This window comes from Mixophyes fleayi, chromosome 5, assembly GCF_038048845.1.
Source record: "Mixophyes fleayi isolate aMixFle1 chromosome 5, aMixFle1.hap1, whole genome shotgun sequence".
NCBI classification, from domain to species: Eukaryota; Metazoa; Chordata; class Amphibia; order Anura; family Limnodynastidae; genus Mixophyes; species Mixophyes fleayi.
The window spans coordinates 178,654,280-178,680,029 of record NC_134406.1 but is presented as its reverse complement, the minus strand read 5'-3'; the positions used below and the strand labels follow the sequence as shown (position 1 = coordinate 178,680,029).

Here is a 25,750-nt window from a genome sequence, read left to right as displayed (position 1 = left end):
AATCCATGATACAGTAGAATAACAATAACTGCCGAGTCTGTAGTGGTGATGTGTGTAGAAAAATGGGTCAAAGCTGTGTGTGCAGAACACTTATTTTGGATTAATATAGAATGTAAATGGAAGTCCTTTTCCCAAAACCTGCCATAAATCACTGTGGCAGGCTTTAAGAAGAAATTTGGCATTTTTCATCTCCCATTGTTTATTTTTCAAGATGCTATTATTCATTTGATGATTCTGTACTATCATAGCAACCACAGTCACATGACACATGATGTTGAGAGCAGAGAGGCCTTGGAAGGCACGTCTTAGTTCTGCCTATAATGTGACATATTCCTTTCAACCCCGTCTGCCATTACATAACAGACTGTGTCTGTATCTGGCAGCCATTTTTGTTTGCCAACCAAAAATGGCAAACAAAATAATAATGATTTGTAGGATAGCTATGAAAAATATGCATGATTAAAAGGTACTTATCTTACTAATTAAAGAAATACAATAAACACATCTTATATGTGGGAATATTGCTGTTTTCATTTATCAAGCTGAGCATGTGGGACTGAAGAAATTCTCAATCTCATACAGCTTGCAGAACAGATTACTTACATCTTCAAAAGAGCTCATCATTTATAGCTTTGTGAATTACCAACAATTTTTTGACCATTTTTGTGTGCTTTTTGGACTTTGTCTGTAAAGATATGTAATTGGCAGGTAGATGTTATTTTTCCAGTTGTTTGTGCACATTTCCTGCAAAATCATTGATGAGAAACCTCCGTTTAAGTCTGATTTGTCTCACATTGAACATACATGAAAATAAATGCAGTTGTAAACCTCAGTATAACTGAGGATGCACAACAAGCACTATATCCCCTCTGGTGCATGCTGAGTGTGTAAAGATTCATAACTATGCAGGAACATGCACACATCACTCTACATTACCCAGAGGAAGCCAAGAGCACTCACACAATGTAAATACAATTGTGTTGTTTTGTTCTTTAGGTATTGGGTTCCACTGTTTTACTTTAATGTCTATATAATAATGTGGGTTTTTTTACATTCTAAGCACTGTTATTGTTCATTGGACCCGTAAACCCAGATGATAGCTGCAGTCTCAAATACAAGTATATAAAAAGCCAGTAAGAACATTCACAATATATTTGTGTTTCAATTGCGTGTGTTTGTGACTGTGGAGGAATATTTTATCTATGCACAGTGGGCTATCTGGTCATAAATCTATTGACAGTGACCATTTCTCAATATAAAATCATTTGTTTATTAGAAAACAACAATAATTAAAATGTGTAGAGCCCTGGATAGTAGTGTTTCTTCTATTGTATCTAAATGATTACATGAACAGCTACATAGCTAATGTAATTAGCAGACATGGAAACTTTTACATATATCTGAATTTTCTTAGTAGCTTCTTTATATGCAGTGCTCACACTGTACTTGGGGCTTGTTCGTTTGGGTCCTCTGCATAAGGAGAAGGAGCCCGTTCCTCCTCATCCTCCAAGAGCCAAAAGGTCCCAGAGAGGGACAAGGGTCTTCAGGCCCTCTTACCGAAGTTAGGAAGAGCCTCTTGATATCCCCAACTTCCAGAGCTAAAAGGCCTATTAGTAGGTCGAGGGTCTTCAGGCCCACTGCCACTGCCACTGCCACTGTAAGGCACGGGTGGGCCCCTTTCCCCAGGGGTCAGCTGAAGCCTTCCCCTAAGACTGAAGTCTTTAGCCCCCCATAAGGAGAGACATCCAACAAATGTGGGGAGGGTGGTGGCCCATAATGGTCCTACATTCCGCCCCACAAAATTATGACAAAAACACACAAACACAAAAAACGGGAAAAGTGGCGGTGAAGTTCAGTGTGTAAAATAAATAAGTGCCATGAAGGCTCCAGCCTTTCGACCAGAAATGTAAAAATTGTCCTTGCACCCGGCCAAAAGGCTAGGGCAAATGAAATGTGTTGCCGCTTAAAATCAAAAGCGCCTCTGTGCTAAGTGCCTTCCTCTGTGCATGTGCTCCATCACTAGTGCATTTACGGGCACCATCGGCTCAGGCTGCACCGGGGGCACATAGCACCTCAGGCTTCAAGTGACCAGCTAATGGCCAGATGACCAGGTGATGGCCCATTGCCTACAGGGGGCACCTTTAATCCGCACTGTGTACATAGGCATATACACCTGAAAAGGCCATGTAGCTATTCAATATTATATAAGGCAACTTGTATGTTAGGTTTAGTGGCCCTTTCCTTACATGGCTTGAAGAAACACTGAGTGTTCTGCACCACACACACCACAATGCCCCACCCCTTTCAGGGTCAGAGAATGTGGAACATTGGATGCTACGGAACACATTTAGCAGTAGGTATGGTGGTCAAAAAAGAGGCATGAGCCATTTAAAGCATTTTACAGTTTTACTATACAGTTTATGAAATGGTGTGGAAATGTAGAATCCCCAAATTTGGGGGTCTGATATATCTACTTACACTGAAAACCCCTGTTCTACTGTTCTGGGTATGTGTGGAGACTGGTGCGTGCAGTGGATCCGAGATTAAAGCCAATTATATATTTTGATCTGACTGTAGTGAACCTCTCCACTGTGCATGCATCAGCCCCATGCTTAAGCTGGGGTTCATGACAACTGAATGGGCTGCTCTGACTGTGGCAATACCTCTGCTATTAGCCAGCATGATTGAATCTTAAGTATTTGTAGCCAGAAGAATGTCCACATCAGATAGAATTAATGGACAATTCCTCACACCTTATTTGGTTCTCTGTTAAAAGCTTAGAGACCTAAATGTTTGAAAAGAAAATAATATGTTATTTACACTATTAGCTATCAGTTATGTCTCATGCTTAGGAGCAGCAACAGTTTCTCATAATGATACACATCCTTGCCACACCTTCAATTTGATTGGACAGGGGGCTATGCCATGAAAAGAGAGTGCAGTTGTATTGTCTTATCACTAGCACTATCTGACTAGTTGTAGTCTTTTCCTGATATGTAAAGGGCCCATGACCCAGAGCAGTGAGACCCACCGCCATAATGACTACATCCAAAGAGAGCACCGTAAATATGCAGGCAGCATATTTACAGGGTTGTCAGCAAAAAATCATGGAATTAGGTAAAGTAAAAATCTTAAACATGGGGCCCATTACTTATTTATATGCCTATGGCAAAGATTATATACAACCACACTGAAAACTGATCCCACTGGGTAGTGCTTCTGGGTTTTCAAGGTCTGGATTGCTGACAGGTTAGATGAGTTAGATGAGTTGACTTCAGGTCATTGTAGGCAAGTGGAAATGTAGTCAGAGGAATAGCCAAGGTCAGGACAGGGAGTCAAAAAACGAAGTCAGCAGGGAAAGCCTAGTTGTTAACAGTATTTAGACACTGAAGAGTATCGCACTGAGGAACCATAAAATATGTGTCTCCTGCTCCTCTTCCTCCACACCTGGTACCGGCTCTCTGCAGCCCTCCGTTACTTCTACTACCATTTTCATTTTGTGCTTTTCACTGTGCATTTACCAGTAGTTCATCTTAGCTTATTTTACTCCAGTTTAATTTTAACGTATTGTTTTGTATTCTATTTTATCTCATTGTTTGTATTCTATTTTAAGTTTACTTGCAGTTCTTTTAATTTTATGTGCTTTTTATTTCATCCCATTTCATCTACACTGTATTTTAATTTTTACCTTATTCTAATTTTTGCTGCATTTCACCTGCACTGTATTTCAATTTTTACTGTATTATAATTTTTGCTGCTTCTCTTATTGTTTTTGCCACTCCCATCATTCCTGCTCTATACCGTGCCACCCCGCTCCTTTCCTATACCTATCCTCTCCCCCTGCCCCTTTCTCTGGCCCAACTCTCACTGCCCCGCCTCTCACCCTCCCCCTCGCTTCATCAACCCTAAAAATCTCATCCGCATCTCCCCTGCTCCCTACCTCCCTTTCTCATGTGCCCTCTGGAACTCCAGGTCCATCCGTAACAAACTATCCTCCATCCATGACCTCTTCATCTCCAACTCTCTAACTCTTCTTGCCATCACTGAAACCTGGCTTACTTCTTCTGACACTGCCTCACCTGCTGCCCTCTCCTATGGGGGCCTCCTTCACCCACTCCACCAGACCGGATGATCGTCCAGGAGGTGGAGTGGGCCTCCTCCTGTCTCCTAACTGCACTTTTCGGGTCATTCCTACTTTACCTTCCCTCTCCTTCTCCTTCTTTGAAGTTCACTCCATCCATCTCTTCTCCCCTATCCACCTCCGTGTCTCCATCATCTACCGTCCCCCAGGCCCCACCTCCCATTTCCTCGACAACTTCGCTGCCTGGCTCCCCCACTATTTTTCCTCTGACCTCCCCTCCATCATACTTGGTGACTTTAATATCCCCATTGATAACTGTTCAAACTTCTCGCTCTTTCCTCCTCTCTAGGCGTTACTCAGTGGACCTCCTCACCCACCCACTGCCTTGGTCACTCCCTTGATCTTGTCCTCTCCCATCTCTGTGATCTCTCTGACTTCTCCAACTCTCCCTTCCCACTCTCTGAGCACCATCTCCTCTCCTTCACGCTGTCCTCCTCCCCTGCTCCCGTCCCACCTAAAGCCACCCTCACTAGGCGCAACCTTGATGCTATTGACCCTACCTCTTTCTCCCACTCTCTTGAATCTCTCCTATCACCCCTTCCCTCCTTGACCTGTCCTGACCAGGCGTCCTCTCTCTACAACTAGTGCCCTTGACGCTGTCGCCCTGGCCTCCACTACTTATTCCCCAACCATGGCACTCCAGAATCACCCGCTTCCTCCAAAAGTGCTCTCGCACTGCTGAACGTCTCTGGAGAAAATCTCGTTCCCTGGCTGACTTCCTTCACTTTAAATTCATCCTCTCCTCTTTCTGCTCTGCCCTCTCCCTCACTAAACAATCCTTCTCTAAGTCCCTCATTTCTTCTCAGTCCTCCAATCCCCCCGCCTCTTTGCCACCTTCAACTCCCTACTCTCTCCCCCCCGTCCCGCCTTCCCTCTCCGCTTCTGACTTCTGACCTTTTTCTCTTCCAAAATTGTGGCCATCAGACTGAACATCTCCTCCTCCCCTTCTCCCACCACACTCATTGCTTCTCCTCCTCCCAACAATCAACGTTGGTGCTCCTTTTGCCCCACAACAGGTGAAGAAGTTCGCTCCCTTATTCTTTCCTCCCCACCCTCTACCTGTCCTCTCGACCCCATCCCCTCTCACCTCCTTCTCTCTCTCTCTCCCACTGCCTGTTCTTACCTCGTACACCTATTCAACTTATCACTGGTGTAGTCCCCTCCTCTTTTAAACACGCTCTTCTCTCCCATCCTCAAAAAACCCAATCTTGACCCCTCCTCTCTCGCTAATTATCGCCCTGTCTCACTACTCCCCTATGCCTCCAAATTACTTGAGCGGATTGTCTGCAGCCGCCTCGCCAGACACCTATCTGACTGTTCCCTCCTCGACCCTCTCCAATCCGGCTACCGTCCCCAACACTCCACCGAAACTGCCCTGGCCAAGGTTACTAATGACCTCCTATTGGCCAAGTCCAAGGGTCACTTCTCCCTACTCATCCTCCTCAACCTCTCCGCAACCTTTGACACCGTGGACCACCCTCTCCTGCTGCAAACTCTTCTCTCTCTCGGTCTCTCTGGATTTGTCCATGCCTGGTTCACCTCATACCTCGCCAACCGCTCCTTCTCCGTATCCACGTCTGGTTCTTCTTCCTCCCCCTACCCTCTCCCTGTAGGAGTCCCGCAAAGCTCTGTTCTCGACCCATTACTCTTCTCGCTCTATACTTCCTCCCTTGGTGCTCTCATCTCCTCCTTCGGTCTTCAGTATCACCTTTTTGCTGATGACATTCAACTCTACATCTCTTCTCCTGATCTTTCTTCCACCCTCCTCTCTCTGGTATCTGACTGCCTATACGCCATCTCCTCCTGGATGTCTGCTCGCTTTCTCAAAATCAATATCTCTAAAACGGAACTCATTGTCTTTCCTCCGCCCAGACTCCCATCCCACCATGACCTCTCTATTGTCGTCAATAACACCACCATCTCCTCTGTTAACCAACTCTGCTGCCTGGGTGTCACCCTCGACTCCTCTCTCTCTTTTGCTCCTCACATTCATTCCCTTGCCCATGCCTGTCGCTTCCAACTGCGCAACATCGCCCGCACCCGTCCCTTTCTCTCTCAGGACGCCACCAAAACTATCATCCACGCACTCATCATCTCCCGCCTGGATTATTGCAACCTCCTCACTGGCCTTCCCCACTCCAATCTCTCCCCCCTCCGCTCTATACTCAATGTGGCCGCTAGACTCATCTTTCTCTCAAGCCGCTCCTCCTCGACCTCCCCTCTCTGCTTCGCCTTACACTGGCTTCCCTTCCCCTACAGAATCCTTTTCAAACTCCTCACCACCACTTACAAGGCTCTCTCCCACTCTACTGCCCCCTACATCTCTAACCTCCTCTCCATTCACACTCCTGCCCGCTCCCTGTGCTCAGCCAATGATCGCCGCCTCTCCTCCACTCTCATCACCTCTTCCCACTCCAGAATCCAGGACTTTTCCCGTGCTGCCCCCTTCACTGGAATGACCTTCCTCGTTCCATCCGTCTCTCTCCTACTTTGTGCTCTTTCAAACGTGCACTGTAAACTCACCTCTTCCGTAAAGCCTAACAACCATCTACTTAACCACCTCACCTCCTCCACTCGCTCTTCCTTCTCTCCCTTTGCCTCTTCTGGCTCCCCTTGTGCCTGTTCTGTCTACCCTCCCTTAGGATATAAGCTCACATGAGCAGGGTCATCTTCCCTCCTGTCTCCTCACCTGTTCTTCTACTCCGTGCTATTGTATTAGCCTGTGTAGAGTTTCTGAAGTATTGGTATTTTTGTTTATTTTTCTGTACTGTTTCACCCTGTATAGTCTACTGTTTGTACTGTGTATGGCGCTGCGGATACCTTGTATCCGCAGCGCCTACAAATAAATCATAATAATAATAATAATAATATTAATTGGGTAGTTAGCAGGCTACATATCCAGGTTCATAAAAACTGCAACTGGAAGAAGATGGCTACCAAGTGAATTGTGCATCATCTATATTAGTTGAGGGCAGACATATTTGCAGGTTTTGTAAAGGAAGACAATTAAATAGTCTGTGTGCCTACATATTCTGCTGTTATAAAATGCCCCTTTTTTAGTGAAATAAGGCCTGCTTTCTAACTCTTTTGGACCAGTACCTTAATTAATCTGAAAGTTTGCTGTTTTCACTTAAAATACTGCCAGTTCAAACCAAGCTTCAATGCAACTCATGACAACTCAAACCCAGTGGTTGCATCACAAACCATTAGCTTCAGGCAAAACATAAACACATCTTACAAGGGAACCCTGTTCATTAAATTTAAGACATTGCCCTGCCTGTGAGTGGGTTTACATTTATTTCAATATTTGGTCTCACATCAGAAGACGATTACTGCAATATGTAGTCAGTATTGGGACCGTAGGTGCTCTACAACAAGGGAATAAAAAGAAGTTACAATGTTTTACTAATAAGTTGTTCTTCACTTTAACCAGAACAGCTGTCACTAACATCAACGTAGTTAAAGTACAGAACATTAACAAATATTATTCTATTTGTCTTGTTTTTTCCCACAATAGTGTAGTAATATTATTGCTTTTAGTGGGTCTGTCCTAATTCTCAGCACTTGAACAGGTTGTGGTTTACCGGAAAATGGGTATGGATTTGCTCAGTGGTCGAGGTGGAAATTCAAAAGTGGCGGTATGGAAAATGCAAGTGAATGGAATTTGATTGTCTTACAATGAAAGCAGTGGATCTGGTATAATTTGTTCGGATCAGGGGCATGGGTTTTTTATCCCGATTTTGACTTTTTAAATGTTTGCACTGATTTGATATGCACTGTTGAGGCCATCATGGTAATTTGGTATTGTAAAAAAAACTTGCAACACTTTTCAGAAACTACAAGGAAAAATTGTTTAGAGCTGTGATTCAGCTTGCTTATCCAAATGAAATATCAGATATAGGAGGTCAGTTACAAGTAAGAAAAAACTACATCTCCCATTACGATTTCATGCATCTATTTTTCTATGATTACACCTGTGTTCATAAGGACACTACAAAATGGCATTGATTATGCTATGAGCACCTATTTGCTAAATATGATGACTGTATCTTGATGGGTATGGACGCAATGCAACATACCATATGAAATCATACCTGCTACTTTCTCAGAATATTCAGGAGACTCCTGAACGCCAAACTCCGTCTCACACCATTTTCTTTGGACGAGGAAAGGGCGGGGCATTGTTGACGCAATTCAGTATTGCCACGCCCCCATACTTGTATCTTGGGAGATCACAGACTGGAGGTCCAAAGATTATGCAACTATGTAAAAATGCAAAAATGCATTTTGCAAAACAATGTAATATAATGATTTTCAATGAATGGATATTGTGCTTCTTAGCCAGTGTTTACAATATTATTTATCTTTTAATTGGAAATTATGTTTACACCACCTTGGAGGTGTCAGTAATGAGAACATGGGCACAACTTTCAGTTATCGGCTGTCATGTGATCAGCTCACATCCTACCTTTGGCAACCTCTTTGGCAAGGTACACCCTGCTGCTGCCAAATCCTCCAGCCACATAAGGATAAATATTTTGATGCAACCAGGGTTTTAAAAGTAGCCTTCACTTGCTGTCATGAGTTGCATTGAAACTCATATTAAAGCAACAATCCAACATAAAAGGTTTTTCCCCCATTAAATAGCAAGTTAAGTACCTTTTAAGAATACATCTTTAAGTTTTTCATAGCTGTCCTTCTACAAATTATAATCTTCTTTTCAAAAACTCTACGGAGGTTGCAAAATATGGCTTCCAGTTACAAAGATACAGGTTTACAGTACACAGTACTTACAATACACAGTGCAGACATAGCTCAGATGGGCGTTCCAAAGCCTCTCCGTCACTACATCATGTGCCATGAGACTGTGGTTGCCGTGGTAGTCCATGACATTGTGCAGAATTAGAAGTCATAAATAGCAGCCTAAACAAACATACCAAGTCCGTGAGACCAGTTAGCAAGTATGGACAAGAGCTGACAACAACTTGTTGGAGACATGTGCACTCTATATGCTGTCTCCTCTATCACACTCTCTCTGTTGGTCCTGTTGCATCCTGCTGCTGTATGACCCTATGACCCTGCTGTATGACCCTATGGCCCTAACTGCATTCTATAACTGTTACAACTGCTACAGCCATTAGCCCTGTGTATATCTGCATTACTTATGTTGCTCCTGTTCTCAAAAAAGTCAACAGCTTGGTTAAGTTTAACACTGTGTGGACTAACATCCCTATACAACACCGCTGACACCTTACAAACACCAAAAGGTTCTGCCAATACAACTGTTTTTGTTTTGCATCCACTATTTGCACCTGCCCCTGAACACCCGTAAATTATACGGCTTTCACGGCACATATGCATCCTTGTCACTCTACATCTGTTTGCAATTGCGCATTCATTGCCTTACTGTATTCTACCTATGTTAGACCACTCCTGTCCCACATATAACAGAATCATGCAACTCTGCATGCATATGCGTGTGCCCACTTTTCTGGCAATTTACAGAACACTATGCAAGCTGGCACAGTACTCATCCTGCATCAGTCTCCTTTTTTCAACACACAAAATATACCCCACATTTTATTCTGCAACGTGTAGCTATTATAGGGATGCCAATATGTATACATTATTAGGGGTTGGCTCTATTATTAGAGGTTGGCTCTACTTGTGTGGGTCATAGTAACTGTAGTAATAAAGGTAGTATGAACATTTTGCTGTGGGTTTGTTTTCTTGCTTTTTTTTATTCTGTTAATCATGGTCATCAAGTGATGTAAAATATGACACTTAAAGCATTAAGAGCTGTACTAATGTCCCCCATGTGGATTGTGCAACCTGCAGTTAAATCAGGTGCACAGCATGAGACTGCCATCTTACAATTTTTGGTGCAAATCAAGCTATTTCCATAATGAAAAAACATGTACTGTGTGTGCTATGCATTTCCATAAAAACTCGGTTCAGTTGTAAAATGTAAAAGCTTGGACTATGCTCTCTTCACGAACAGAAGTATATGAATTTCTTGTTTTATTTTAATGTTAACATTTTCACAAAGAAACATACATTGTTTCCAACACTGGGTGACATTAATAGAAGTAGAATAGATCACAATTTTGCATCCTAAACATAGATGTACATATACACAAACAGCAAATTTGCAAACAGGCGCCAATCATCTACAAATCCATAACATTCAATAATAAAAAGTCCAGAAACAAAATAGGTATATATGAATACAATGGAAGTCCTACGTTCCAAAGGGCACAGATGCTGAATCTTCTAATGAAGTCCCAAGTACTTCAGTATTCCTCGTAGGTCATACATAAGAGAGAAAGAAAGGAAAAAAGAAGAAAAACATAGTGCAATCCACATATATCTCAAGATGCAGATGGAGGAGAAGTAATCCCTATGTACTCCGGGCAGTAATGAATAAACAGGAACACCTCACGTGATGACGGGTTAAACTTAACCCCTCAGGGTTGCGCTCTCACCAAATAGTATGGTAAAACAAGCTTGTATCAAAGATGGGATTCTTCACATTCGTCGGTCCTCTAATACATAGTTTCACTCGATAATGCCGGACAGATAGTGTAGTCAAACCAAACCCATATCCAAGATGTAGTTCTTAGCAAACATCGATCCGCTAATGCAGAGTTTCCCTCGGTTAAACCGGACTCCAATAAAAGAAAAAATGCTCCATAGTGTGACAACGTATGGGTGATTTATTAAAAAACAATAAAAACAAACAGACAAATAAACGTCAGACGGGACCTGATAAGTAGGGATAGATGGACCCTTACCGTGCTCAGAAGGGCAAAAAGTGTGTCTGATGGTAGATAAATGTAGCGAGCCAAGTCCCGGGAAACTCACTGCAAAACTCAGTTTTGCCAGTAATAACCACCCACTAGCTAGCGGATCGATGTTTGCTAAGAACTACATCTTGGATATGGGTTTGGTTTGACTACACTATCTGTCCGGCATTATCGAGTGAAACTATGTATTAAAGGACCGACGAATGTGAAGAATCACATCTTTGATACAAGCTTGTTTTACCATACTATTTGGTGAGTGCGCAACCCTGAGGGGTTAAGTTTAACCCGTCATCACGTGAGGTGTTCCTGTTTATTCATTACTGCCCGGAGTACATACGGATTACTTCTCCTCCATCTACATCTTGAGATATATGTGGATTGCACTATTTTTTTCTTATTTTTTCCATTTTCTCTCTCTTATGTATGACCTACGAGGAATACTGAAGTACTTGGGACTTTATTAGAAGATTCAGCATCTGTACCCTTTGGAACGTAGGACTTCCATTTTATTCATATATACCTATTTTGTTTCTGGACTTTTTATTATTGAATGTTGTGGATTTGTAGATGATTGGCGCCTGTTTGCAAATTTGCTGTTTGTGTATATATATCTGATAGGGATTGGTGTTTCCTATATTGTTTGCTACAGGTTGCCTTACTTCCCTTATTTGATACATTGGTTTGCGCCTTGGACTTAGTCATCCTTTATCTTTGCATAGATGTACATATGTATGTAGAGTTGTGCGTATCCTAAAATACTCAAAATATACTGCAAATATGTGACTGCATCATGATATGCTCTGAACGTCTGTTGCTACTGCTGATGTAAAGTTATGGCAATCATCATAATCAACTTAATGATTACTGCCATAATAAAAATAGAATAAATAAATAAACTCTTACCAGCACCAGGCCCATAGCTAAAGCGGGGGACAACCAGCCACTGCCAGATTACCATAGGGCAGAATTCCCTACAGAAATCTTGCCCACAAATAAACATTAAGGTCACCCCTCCCCCTCCCCACACACATACACCAAGGCCAAATCAGCCTAAATAGCAGTGGGGCTCTACTTGGCAACCCTTGGGCGGTGTGTCCACTGTTTGAAAACTACAAGTACCCTCATGCCCTGGAAGACAGGGCCCGCAAGAGTACCTAATACCTTTAAAAACAAACACCAAATGTTTTAGTATTTTAATTAAAATAAATAGCCCCAAAGTATTTTATTTACCACTTTATAAGTCTCTTAAATCCATATTGAATCTCGTTTTCCTCAATCCTGAAATAGTCCAATTAGAATAAAAATAAAATGAGCTCTAAGAGAACGACAAGGACTTTTTCCTATTTTAGCGGCAACGGAAATGATGTGACCGTATAACTCGGGGTTTTGGGCATGGTTACGATACATGGTGTTGTGGTCACATCACTTTGTGGAGTGCCACGTCCCCTGGGGTTGAACAGCACTTCACTCCTATCCGCCTTCCTCTCCCATTAAATCACCTCTTCAAGGCTGAACACACTTACCACTCATATGCACAGCATTGAAAGGGTGGCCATTAGTGGCACACATACCCCAGCTGTCCTAAAATCAGGACAAAATTCAGCATCCAAAGGACAGTCATCTCAAATCCTGACTGCATGCTTTAATAGGGATAGTTAGGAGGCATGCATACAAGATAAACTCAAACACCGGTGGTAGTCATAATTGCGATTACCACAATGCCGATACTGCCTGTAGCAACAAAAGAATGCCGATTACAATGATGGCGATATGGACAAATTCTAGACTTACCATAAAAAAGACACCCCTGCTATACATTCCAACAGCAGGAAATGCCGGCAGTAGCAATTGACGTCGCTGCAAAAGGCGACCGTGAGATCTCCAGTTTTAAAGCGGCAGTGCCAGGACCCGCAGCCTCTATAATCAAATCTATGGGTTAGGGTTAATGTTAGGATTAGGGTAAGGGTTATGGTTACAATTACAATTACGATAAAAGGTTCTAGATTATACAGGCGGCGGGTCCTGGCATTGCCGCTTTAAAACCGGATATCTTACTGACGACTTTTGAAGTGACGTTAATTGCAACTGTCAGCATTTGCTGCAGTCAGAATGTATAGCAAGGGTGTCAGACATGTGGTGTGTCTTTTTTATGGTGAGTCTAGATTTTCTCCATATTGCCATGATTGTAATTGGCATTCTTTTGTCACTGATTTGGGGAAGACCAGTAAGGAGGGAATTGCAATAGTCAATGCGGGAGATGATAAGTTCATGAATGAGAGTTTTTGCAGTGTGTGAGATATGTGTGTATTCTGGAAATGGTTTTTAGATGTATGCAGCATAATTTAAATAGAGTCGATGTGGGGAACAAAGAATAGTTCTAAGTCAAAGATTATACCTAGGCAGCAAGCTTGCAGGGTGGGATTTATGGTCATGTTATCAACAGAAATAGAAATGTCAGGTAGATAACTTTTGTTGGCGGGTGGGAATATTATTAGCTTAGTTTTTAAAAGATAGAGTTTGATTTGGCGAGAGGCCATCCAAGATGAAATGGCAAAAAGAAAGTCAATAAGGTGGGACAACACAGATGGCGAAAGATCAGGAGAGGATAGATATATCTGTGTATCATCCACGTAGAGATGATACTGAAATCCAAAGGAGCTTATTAGTTTTCCAGGAGAAGTGGTATAGTTCGAAAACAGCAGAGGACCTAGTACTGAGCCTTGTGCTACTCCAACTGATAAGGGAAGCTGAGCAAAGATGGGTCCAGTGAAATTAACACTGAAAGAGCAATTAGATAGGTAGGATGAGAACCAGGATAGGACAGTGTCTTGAACACCTAGAGATTGTAGCTTTTGTATGAGAAGAGAGTGGTCAAAAGTGTCAAATGCAGCAGAGAGATCCAGGAGAATTAGAATAGAGTAATGAACTTTAGTTTTAGCAGTGATTAAATCATTGACAACCTTAGTTAATGGAGTCTCTGTGGAGTGCTGCGAATGAAAGCCTCACTAAAGAGGATCAAATAGGTGTTTGGAGAAAGAAAACATGAGACAAATTTAGACGATTCTCTCTAGAAGCTTGGAGGGGCATGGGAGCTGGGAGATGGGACGGTAATTTGAGAGGAAATTTGGGTCAGAATTTAGTTTTTTTAGATTAGGAGTAATCACTTCATTTGTGGTATCAAATGAAGAGAGGGTGTTGGGATTGAGCTGATTGCTTGTCGAGGAAGAGGATACCATTTATAAGATACTGGGTACTGATCGTAGTTGGAGGGTTTGGGGTGGGAGGGTTGAGAAGCATTATGTTCCCGTTCATGAGGGGAGAGTTGTGACCAACATTACAAGGGAGAATGGAAAGAATGGGAGAGTAGAGGTTGGAGGCTCACTCAGTCCAGGCTGGCACACCCTCTTCACAGTTTGACATTGCCATGTCAGGAAGTGCACCATCCCTTAGCAGCGGTGTACAGTGTTCTACCTTGGGAAGTTCCACTTTTTAGCTAAAAATTATGGTATGTATTCTTGTGAATTTGGTATTGTTGACATGTTGAAACTGGTCTCATAACCAGGCAGAACATCGAAGGCTGTTTCTCACTTCTAAGGCTGAAGGATTGGGAAACAGTTTAATTATCTCAGTAGCACATCTGAAACATTTTGAAGAAAAGAAACTGGAGGAAAATGTTCATTTCCAGCCTTGCATGGGTAAAGTACCATTGTTATAAATTTCTGCCTAAATTAACCCAGAGTTTCCTCTATGACCACCATCTGTGATAAACACTGGCAGGTCATATTTCCAATTTTCTTTTTTGGATGAGTACATGTCAGAGTTGGCTGGGCGCCCACTGGTGTCATTCCATTGAGACCACATGTGCGTGCCAACAATGGTAACCAGCACTTGCAGTTGTGGGGCGGGGGGAGAGGGGTCATTGTAGGATACAATATTAATCCCATTGCCTGCTCTATAGTCAATCATACATAAAATAGGGCTGTCAACATCCAACATATGCTGCCATAGTGCAAACACTCTCAACCACAGAAGCACATGGGTATAAGGTCATTGGAACAAGTAAGTTGCATACAACTTTTATATGCTTTTACTGGCATTCAACAACTCTAGTTACAGCATGATTTTTGATGCCAGTGTTTAAAGGGCTTAAAGAGTCTGATTAATGGCAAACAAACCTGAGAGGCAAAACCTACTACATTTTCTCAGACTACATATTCTTTGTACAGGACAGTGTAATATGATTCATGCTATATAATTAAACAATAATAATAATTAAAAGCAAATGTTAGTTCCTGGTTTGAGTGGGAGAAGAGAAAGAGAGAGAGAGATGTGCTAAGTGAGAGCCAGTGCTACATGCCTGGTAGTCTGTGCAATATATTTCATACTTAAATATTTGTTTAATGTTCCACCTCTGGAAAATTCCGAAAGGGAGATGGGGTCTGACTATGGAGGGGGCAGGGCGCTGTGAAACGTATAATTTTGGCCCCACCCCCACAATGCAATGTGCGAATACATCATTTGTTCTGCATGGGAAGAGCCTTAATGAAGCGATTCACCAATAATCGCATCATGGAGGCTTCCATCCTACCCACTTCACTAGGAAGTTGACAGGTTGTGGGAGAATGGCCAGCGGAATTCAGGAATCTCACAGAAATTCCGAAAGCGTGGGCAAGTATGATATATTTGCATTTGATTACAGACAGCTTTTACAAAGCAAATGTTAAAATGCATTAGTGGGGTTTTTAAAGTACTCCTGCCACAGCTGATGGGTGCCCACTTTTCCTGTCAAACCCCTATGTGTACATGTGATTTTTTCACAATTGGGCTGTACATGGTGGCCCTTACCAATGAATTGCTATTCTATCATTTGTTATAAGATATAAATAAAAAATATAAATTGTCTGAAAAAAAAACAAAAACAAATGTGTGTATTAAGATAATCAATTTATCTTCAGTGACAGTATCTCAAATTTCACGACTCAATATCTGTATTTTTATTCCTGAACAGTTATCAAGTTCTATGTAATTTGTGTGATGATAAGATATTTTTCCTTATGCCTCTGTCACCCTCTGATAGTTAATAATGCCAATAATTAACATTTTTCTTTTGACATTACATGTTTCATTGACTGACCTAACATTTAACTGTTTCAGCGATGGCGGTAATATGTACCAATAGGAAAGGACATAGGAGGTAATTTACGATGGTGATGTCACATGACCACTTCCGCGCCATGTTCAAAGTGCAGCATCTAATCACTCCAAATTGAAATGATTAATTTCTATGAGTATACTATAGAACAGTGATGTGAAACCTAATAAACCTCAAGGCGTTTTAACCTTCAAAAGGGCAGAATATTACCCTTAATTTCAGTAATGAGTTAAACAAAACAATTCATCTAAGAAAGAGACATCTATCTGTAATAACATATAAGCAGACGTTTAAAACAAGTGTCACAAGCTATGACAATCAAATCTGACAATAAAACAGGAAAGAGCTGGGGTCCGCAGATAAAGGCTCCGCGGGCCGCATGAGGCCATAGGGCCACCTGTAACCCATCACTGACATAGAAGCTAGAAGATGGCAAAGCAGTGTACTAAATGCTGAATAATTTATTAAAACATTAACTTCAGCATTTTAGACGTGCCCAAAGCACTCAATAAAATGCTATCCAATGAAAGGATTTATATTTGAGGAGACCATGTCATGCAGACTGGCCTATTTATTAATTAGAGAAAAGCTTCATCTCCAACAAAAATGATTGTTTTTCGCCGGGGTTAGGGTTTCTCCATCAAGCCCTCCCTGCCATTGACAGTTTTGACTGAGTCTGTCCGCATAGCATGTTGAAGCCAATTTAATAAGGACAGCGGTGGTACATGTAACACTGCTGTCCTCCTATCACTATTGCCATCCTGAGAAAAATCATTGATTAATTTATTTAAATAAAGCATTTCCTTCACACTGAAATGCCTGCAAAATATTTCATGTATATATATATATCTATAATATAAATGTCTAGTGGCGTGTGTAAGTCTGTCTGTGTGTGTGTGGAAAAAATAAAACCAAGCTGCAGCGCCAAATATATATATACAAGTTAACCCGTGCATGATACTCATGCATTCTAGTCAAATCAAGCTACTTAAGGTGTTAAAAAGGTTCTTGTCATGCATTTGGGCCATAGCCCAGGCCTCAACCACAAACCACTCCCCACTGTCACCCACGGCAGCCACCAACCACTCCCAACTGTCACTTCTCCTTCAAGAAATATATATATATATATATTTTAAATCTTTATAAACACTTTTAACAATTAACAAATTAAATTAACAAATTAAAAACATCTCAGTATACCAAATTTCAGCCCTTTCTGAATTTTTTTTTCCACACACACTAAGAATTTAGTAGGTCAGTGTATAACTCTGCCCAGCAGTTGGCGCTGCAGCTTGGTTTTATTTTTTCCACACACACACGCACACACACAGACAGACTAACACACGCCACTAGACATTTATATTATAGATATATATATATATATACATTTTTGTTTTAAAAAAAAGTTTTCTTTAGCAAATGGAACAGGAAGTCCAAGGCGGAGCCTCCACTTTCACTATGCATGCATGAACTAGAGATGTTCACTGAACCCCGTGTTATGGTTGTGGTTTTGGATCTGGATTAACTTCGTGTTTTGGTTTTGATTTTGGCAAAACCGTCCTCGTGTGTTTTGGTTTTGGTTTTGGATCCCTTTTTTTTTTCTAAAATCCCTATTTCTTTTTGCTAAAATCACATAATTTGCCTTTTTTTGTTCCTACATTATTATTAACCTCAATAACATTAATTTCCAGTCATTTCCAGTCAATTTTTGTGAAGTGGCAAGAACACTGCTACCCCTCCTGTTTCTGTATGAGCAATGGCACTGAGCATTGGCACTGGGGACTGGAGAGTGACAAGAACGCTGCTACCCCTGTTTCTGTGTGAGCAATGACACTGAGCAATGTCACTGGAGAGTGACAATAACACTGCTACCCCTATTTCTGTGGGAGCAATGGCACTGGATCTCCTGGGGAGGGAGATACTTATGGAATCCAAAACCCGTGAGATCCGACAGCGCAAGATGAAGTTTTACCTCGATTCAGATCCAAGGACGCGCGAAAGTACCGAGCTGGCTCGTGAGCCCACTCGGATCCCCTAAGTTCGGGAGGGTTCAGTTTTCAGAAAACCGAGCTTGAGCATCTTTAGCATGAATCCACAAGCTGCTAGCAGAACTCCTCGTATTGGCTGGCGAAGAAGCAGCTTGACTCTTATCACTGCTTGTAACTCAGCTGCTTCGGCAAGGGTTTATTGATACATTGATACATTGGAGGTTTTCTATCAGTGAGATAAGCAGAGATTGAACATTAGTCCTATTGCTGAATATTAATAAATAGGCCCAAGAGTGTAGAAAGCTCCAATTATAAACTGAGATTTAAAACTGCTGCACTTTTCCAGTTGTAATAAAAGCGCTATAAACTTTAGGCAAGAGTGCTTCTAAAGATTGAAAAACAACAAAATTTAAAATGCCCGTTTGACACCAACCAGAGTTATGAACTCAGGTTAAATCACTGCCTAATTTCACTTTTATACTCTCATCTCATTAATTATTAAAGTATGAATTAAATCTGAGAAATTGAAGAATACAGACATATTTTTTTTTGTAACATTAAACTCACAGAGGTATTTTGTTCCTGTGAATTGCATGTCAGGTTTATCCTGTAGTCCTAGAATGTGCAAATAGAAGCAATATGTACAAACAGTGCTATGTAAACATATCTTAAGTAAAGAAATAAATGGCACTCATGTAAAATAAAATCCTATTCAGCTAATGAACTCAGTGTGCTAAATACTTTCTACTTCATAGCACTACAATCGTTTCTTCAAGCCCATAATAAAGTGCTTGTATAGGTAAATGACAAAGTAATTGAAGTGTTGTGAGGTGGTGATGGCAAATTCACTAACAAAGTTTAAAAATAGATTGGATGCCTTTCTTAGAATAAATTGTATCTGTAGTTATAATTAGTACAGGACATTTTGGGGGTGATTGATACAGTGAATTTATCCAACAACCATTTTTGCCAACTCTCACATTAAGGGCCTCATTTAGAGTCAGACGCAATGTGCGCCTAAGACGTACATGCAAGAGCAGGAGTGTGCCGCAGCTTGGTAGGGTATTACGAGTGACAAGCAACCTCAGTTGTATCCCACTTGTAATAACCTACTGAGCTGCGACCAGTTCCTGCAGCTAGCTAACTACTTGCGCCACCTAATTCCTGCTGCACTTTTTCATTCTGCTGTCGCAAGTGTACACTGCATCTGAAAAGCAGACGGAACTGATGCTTACTGCGCATGTGTGTCAGTGGAAATGTGCACAATGCCCCTGAAATGGACTTTGCGTCCGACTCTTAATGAGGCCCTTATGGCCTGATTTTGAGTTCGGAGCAAATTGCACCTTGGCAAAACCATGGTGCTTTAGAGGGGGAGGTAAATTTTAAATGTAGGGACAGATTTATAGTTGGGGTATGGCATGTCCTAGATCAACTTAAATTTCAGTGTAAAAATAAAGCTATCAAGTATTTGTGTGCTACATGAAAAAAACAGACAGTAATTTCCTTGCATGCAAAAAAATAAATCAATTTGTACCCCTTGCATTGTAACATGATTTATCCAGGTGCAAATTTGCTAATTTTCGCTAAAGATGTATAACTTGCACTTTTCTTTGTTGCTTAATGCTATTTCTGCCTTATAATTTTCCTGACTTCTTTATGTGCCATTGTAATTTGCTTGTAATTAATGTATGAATCAAGTCATGGCTTTGTGCTTGACGAATTATTATTTAGACAAAAAAGTAAATGAGTACTCAATGCCTTGTCTCTCAGTTCCATAGGGAAGAATTTAAGGTTGGGGTGGGTGGCGGGACTATGGTGGGTAGATGGTTAAAACAACATAGGAGAAAAAAGACTAAGATAGGGGTTAGAGCAGAGATGTAGTAAAATTCTATTAAACATGATAAATAATAAAATAAAATGTTAAAAATTATTATATAAAAATGATATATAAGAATTCAGTGCTTTTAAAATATGCCAGTACTGAAATGGTTAAATCAGCAACTTTCTAAGCACTAACCATTCTGTTGTGTGTGAACTTTCTTTACTCTGCACTGAGTAAAGACAGGAAAGATTTGAGGAGAAAATATCCAGCAAAGGAGGAACCAGGAACAGGTATGCTGCCTCTTCACTGATTCCCCGGTCTCTATCATAGTTAATGCCATCCAGAGATGGCGTTATCTATGAAGGATATAACCCTGTTAGCAGCTAATACCTTTTTCAATCATTGGTACGTATAACTCCAAGGTGATCTAAATCATGTCATTTGGCACACATATAGAGCTTAGCTGGTTCCTGTTAAATAATTGTGTGTAATATACACTACTTGCAGAGTACATATTCCATTGTACAAAAATTAAGGGGTCTATTTATCAATAGAAGAAAAGCCAAAGATCTGCAGTGTAGCCCAATAATGATAAATAGACCCCTAAGGGTCTATTAGGGGTCTGAAAGATTTTCCATTGACTATCTATTGCTATTTATCAATAAATTTTATTCAGGGCAGCTGAGCATTGCCATACTGGCTGGCAGCGATATTTATTTTCATAATTTCATTCATGAAAAAAATGCTTTTTTTAGACAATAAAGGATTTTTTCATGTGTAGAGAGTCTGCTATCTCTGTCCTAGATAAATAGTTTTACCTGAAGGGGTCTATTTGTAAAAATAAGAAAATCTAACGAAAATTGGAGTTTTCACAGGATTTATGGCTTCTCCCTATTTATCAAAGCCCCCTGGTGGGTAAAGACTATGGGGTCTTTTTAACAAGATCCTAATCCCCCTAAAACTGCTGTTTTTGGTGGATTAGGCATATCCCATCTTTTTGTAATTAAAGGATCACAGCAGATATCGTAGATATCTGCTGCTTTCCCACTGATTTCGACCACAAAAGCAGTCCCCATAGGTTTCTTTGGAAATAGCTATTTTGCATGATTTAACAAGTTCCAAAAATCAAAGATTTTCAGAACTTATGTCCGATGGCTAACACCATCTGAAGATGGCATTAGTCAATGAAACCTATTGGGAGAGCTTTGTATTAGAGGGATCTTCGGATCCCTCACCGCATCTTACCTGCTCTCTGTCACGGGCACTAGGAGTTTTACCCAGAATTCACCAGGTGTAGCTACACTTACCAGAAGTGCGGACCTCTGGGTAGTGTGGTGACTCAGTGGAACCATACAGTAGAATAGAGGAAAGGAATGTCAATAGTATAAATGCTGAGTCTTGGCACCGTGGAACTGTGATGGTACAGCAGTTTAGTAAACAGGATAAAATGAGGAAAAAGAGTCCAAGTGCCTTAGCACGCAGGTAGCATATAGCAGGCCAGTACTTGATAACTGGATACTGTTAGGCAAAGACCAATGAACAATATAGTAGAAGAGTCAGCGACTTGCAGCTACAATACAGAGGCACTTGTAGACTTTAGTCCCGCTAATAGGTACCATACAGAGTAGTAGCTATATCACAAGGAAACATGAATGGTCTACAGCTGGTAAGTTTCACCACGGATATGTAGAGAAGACTTGTCCAGCGCAGGTGTGTAACAGAATAGTGTGAGTGGTCTGCAATTGGCAAGTTGTACCACTGATGTGAAGGGAAGACTTGTCCAGCGCAGGTGTGTAACAGAATAACGTGAGTGGTCTGCAATAGGCAAGTTGTACCACTGATGTATAGAGGAGACTTGTCCAGGAGCAGGCAGGTAACAGAGGTAGCAAGAGTAGTCTGCAGCGGGTAAGTTCTACTACCAATGTGGAGAGGAGACTTGTCCAGAAACAGGCAGGTAACGGAGGTAGCGAGAGTAGTCTGCAGCGGGTAAGTTCTACTACCGATGTGGAGAGGAGACTTGTCCAGAAGCAGGCAGGTAACGGAGGTAGCGAGAGTAGTCTGCAGCGAGTAAGTTCTACTACCGATGTGGAGAGGAGACTTGTCCAGAAACAGGCAGGTAACGGAGGTAGCGAGAGTAGTCTGCAGCGGGTAAGTTCTACTACCGATGTGGAGAGGAGACTTGTCCAGAAGCAGGCAGGTAACGGAGGTAGGGAGAGTAGTCTGCAGCGAGTAAGTTCTACTACCGATGTGGAGAGGAGACTTGTCCAGAAGCAGGCAGGTAATGGAGGTAGCGAGAGTAGTCTGCAGCGGGTAAGTTCTACTACCGATGTGGAGAGGAGACTTGTTCAGGAGCAGGCAGGTAACGGAGGTAGCGAGAGTAGTCTGCAGCGAGTAAGTTCTACTACCGATGTGGAGAGAAGACTTGTCCAGAGCAAACGGATAACACGAGCAGAAACAGGAAACACCTCAGAGTCTCAAGCAATGAGAACCAAGAACAGGCAAAGGTAATAGGGCAACAGGTGCCTTAAGTACTGACAGGTGATTAATTAACCAATGAGACTAGAGGCGAGGTATTAACAGTTCAGGGTTTCTGCACATGCGCAATCTTAGTCAAGATGGCAGACGGCCGCGGCTCAGGAGAGGCGCCGGCAGGAGCGAGAGAGACCCATGTCCCAACCTAGAGGCACTAACAGTCCGGTGAGTGACACTCTCCCCTTCGGTGGCTATCACAAGTGACTATCAGTTTGCGATATTGACCATAGAAGAGATAAGAGATAGGTGTTTGCCGGGACAGCCGTTTATCATGACTGCTGTTCTGGCAGAGCACTTTTAATAAATGCTCATGATCCTTCATTCCTTATCATTGCGATAAGGAATGAAAATGATTGTGCCAAAAAAACGGTTATTGTTAAATATACCCCTATAGCCATCGCTGAGGGCCTCCGGTGAAGCTACCCGATACAAAGCATGAGGTAGCCTATTTATCATGAACAGAAGTGACACAAGTACCGTAGCTGTCTTCCTATAGCTTTCGCCATCTGAGGATAGCGATAGCAGACTCTCTTCACATGAAAAAATGCTTTATTATAACTTTATTAGCTCATTTTAATCTTTTTTATGGAAAGTAGACCTGAAAGTCTAGCCTGGCAAAGTGATAAGTTCAGTCTTAGCTCTGCCAGCCAGTATTGCTGGAGCAATACTGAGCATCGTTCAGCTGCCCTGATGACATTTTATTGATAAATAGCATTGAGAACTCTTTTCATATCACTGCCATTTGATAAAATCTTTCATATCACCACTATTTAATAAATAGACCCATAAATCTTGTTTTTGCATATCTGTGCCTATTCTAGCACATGACTAGGGATATTCCACATTGCATAAGGAACACCCTACCCACACAGGTCCAGACAGATCTACCCATCATACTTGGCAAATAGTATACTGGGCAAAAACTGAAAAATAGGTAGTGCTTTCACAATGGCCTTACCTTTGTGGCAATTACACAAATTTACCCACATTGGATGAAAAGATGAACAGCTTTAAATGGACTAACGCCTGCTAATCATTTACTGAGTCTTTAAGTCAGTATAGGTCATATTTAGTAGAATTTTTAATATAATATCTCCATTTCTGGTTAAGAACTGCATGAATGATTCATTCTATTTGCTGCATATTTAGCACAGAGCTGAGCTATTTGGCTTTGGCAGAAATGTCATTCAGTCCTTTCTGTATAGTAAACACAATTGTTGTACTGTCATTGTGCTGCATAGAAAGGGCCAGAAATTCCATCCAGTTAGATTTCCTAGCTTTAGACATGAATATAACAATGTGAAATCCTGTGTTGCAGAATCCTGCAAAGTAATGACAGCTGAAGATGGTGCAGATTGAAGAATATGTCAAAGACTGAAAGAGAAAGACAGTGCTAAGTAATGAAGATTCCAGCTGTCCGATTGCTTGTGTTCCATTGTGTCTCTATCTACTATGAAAGACGTTCGCAGGACTCATAGCCTTTGATGATCATTATATGAGTGCTGTTTATTTTTGGCAAGTTTCTGAAGGGCCCCCCTGCAGACATAATGACTGGGCATATAAGTGAAGATACATCTGAGTCTCCAAACCTGAACTCTGATGAGTTGGAATGTAAGATATGTTATAACCGATACAATCTAAGACAAAGGAAACCAAAAGTCTTGGGCTGTTGTCACAGAGTATGTGCCAAATGCCTTTACAAACTTGTGGACTGCGTGGAGTCCCCGCAGTGTGTCATTGTATGCCCATTCTGTAGGTTTGAGACCCGACTACCTGAAGATGAAGTCAGTAGTCTCCCTGATGACAACAATATCTTACTTAACCTGACATGTGGTGGGAGAGGAAAGTGCTCTGGAGACAATCCTACGGAGTTGCTGCTAACCCCAAAACGTCTGTCAACTCTGGTCACCCCATCCCATAGTTCTACTAACTGCCTTGTGATCACTATTATGGAAGTACAGAGAGACAGTTCTCCAGCTCTCAATGCTACCCCTGTGGTAGAGTTCTACAGGCCGTCCACATATGACCCAGTCTCAATGCCTCAAAACTGGACAGTGTGGAACTGCACGTCACTGATCTGCCAAACCTCAGTGCGTGTCTTTGTTTGGTTGCTTGGATTACTCTACTTCAGTTCCCTGCCTCTGGGGATATATTTGCTAGTTTCAAAAAAGGTAACCCTTGGGGTTGTCTTTGTGAGCCTTGTCCCTTCCAGCCTTGTTATACTAATGGTATATGGCTTTTGTCAGTGTGTCTGCCATGAATTTTTGGACTGTATGTCCACCTCATAGAAAATAAAGGGGAATAATCTTCATTATACCAACTTACGAACAGAGTTATCTTAATTCTGCAGTTTGATATGTGGATTGTGAGACAGTTATACCACTTCATCTGACATTGTGGCCCAAAGTTCCACTATTCTTCCCCTATTGTGCAAGTATAATAACTGCTGAGAAACAAAATAGCAGGGTTGTGGTTTCCCACTGTTTCACTAAGGCTCTCATGAAATAGGCGTCCTTGCAAAGTGGAAGAAGCTGCCATTCACAGCAACAAGCAGACTGTTCATGAAAAGATAAAATGTTAGTGTACATAAATATATATATATATATATATATATATATATATATATATATATATATACACACTTAATTTTTGCCTATAGTTATTATTTAATTATTGTCCTTTGCTATTTAACAATTTTGTTACAGATTTATTTTCGGTTTGTACTGTATATGGGTTAAATTTGCTGAAGTTTTCTCAGCTGCTTTCAATTCATGCTGCAAAAGGGAGAAATAAGCAAGCTAATCCCTATAGCTTCTGTTCTGTAATTCTACATTATCACAAAAAAGCTGAGATTGCAATCATATCGGGGTATCTGCTGATAATATGGCATTACTCTGACTACATTTCTTGTTAACATTAGTAAGGTGATAACTCAGGGAAAATAATGTCTATTTCTGATCTAGGAAATGTGATATTATTTGCTCTAATTCAATAGAGCTGAGTAAATCTTGGCCTTTGATATTGTGTGAATAAAATCCATGCTATAAACAGTGATGATTGTAGACATCATAGAAGGCAGTGATGTCAAGAATGTGATCTAAATACATTGTTTTATGCAAGGGATCTGCAACCTGCAGCCAAAAGTGGTGTTAGTGGTTCTGCTATCTGGGTGGAGAATAACTTGTGCTCTCCTCTCTTTCACTTCATAGATAAACAGGACACAATGCTGTGTTTTACAATGGTATAATGCAACGTCACAGAAAACAGGGACTTCATGTCAGAACTGTCCTGTTTGACTAGTGGTGTCAC

At 41.3% G+C, this 25,750-nt stretch overlaps 1 protein-coding gene across 2 annotated transcripts in view; it reads left to right on the top strand.

Annotated features, from left to right (window-relative positions):
• RNF182 (ring finger protein 182) overlaps positions 1–25,052 on the top strand; it is a 45,079-nt gene extending 20,027 nt beyond the window's left edge. For both annotated transcript variants that reach the window (XM_075213098.1, XM_075213099.1), the window contains exon 2: positions 23,760–25,052. In XM_075213098.1, coding sequence (XP_075069199.1) covers positions 23,989–24,729 — 741 coding nt within the window. In that variant the 5' untranslated portion in view covers positions 23,760–23,988 and the 3' untranslated portion in view covers positions 24,730–25,052. The remainder of the gene's footprint in view (positions 1–23,759) is intronic.
• The last annotated feature ends 698 nt before the right edge of the window (positions 25,053–25,750 follow it).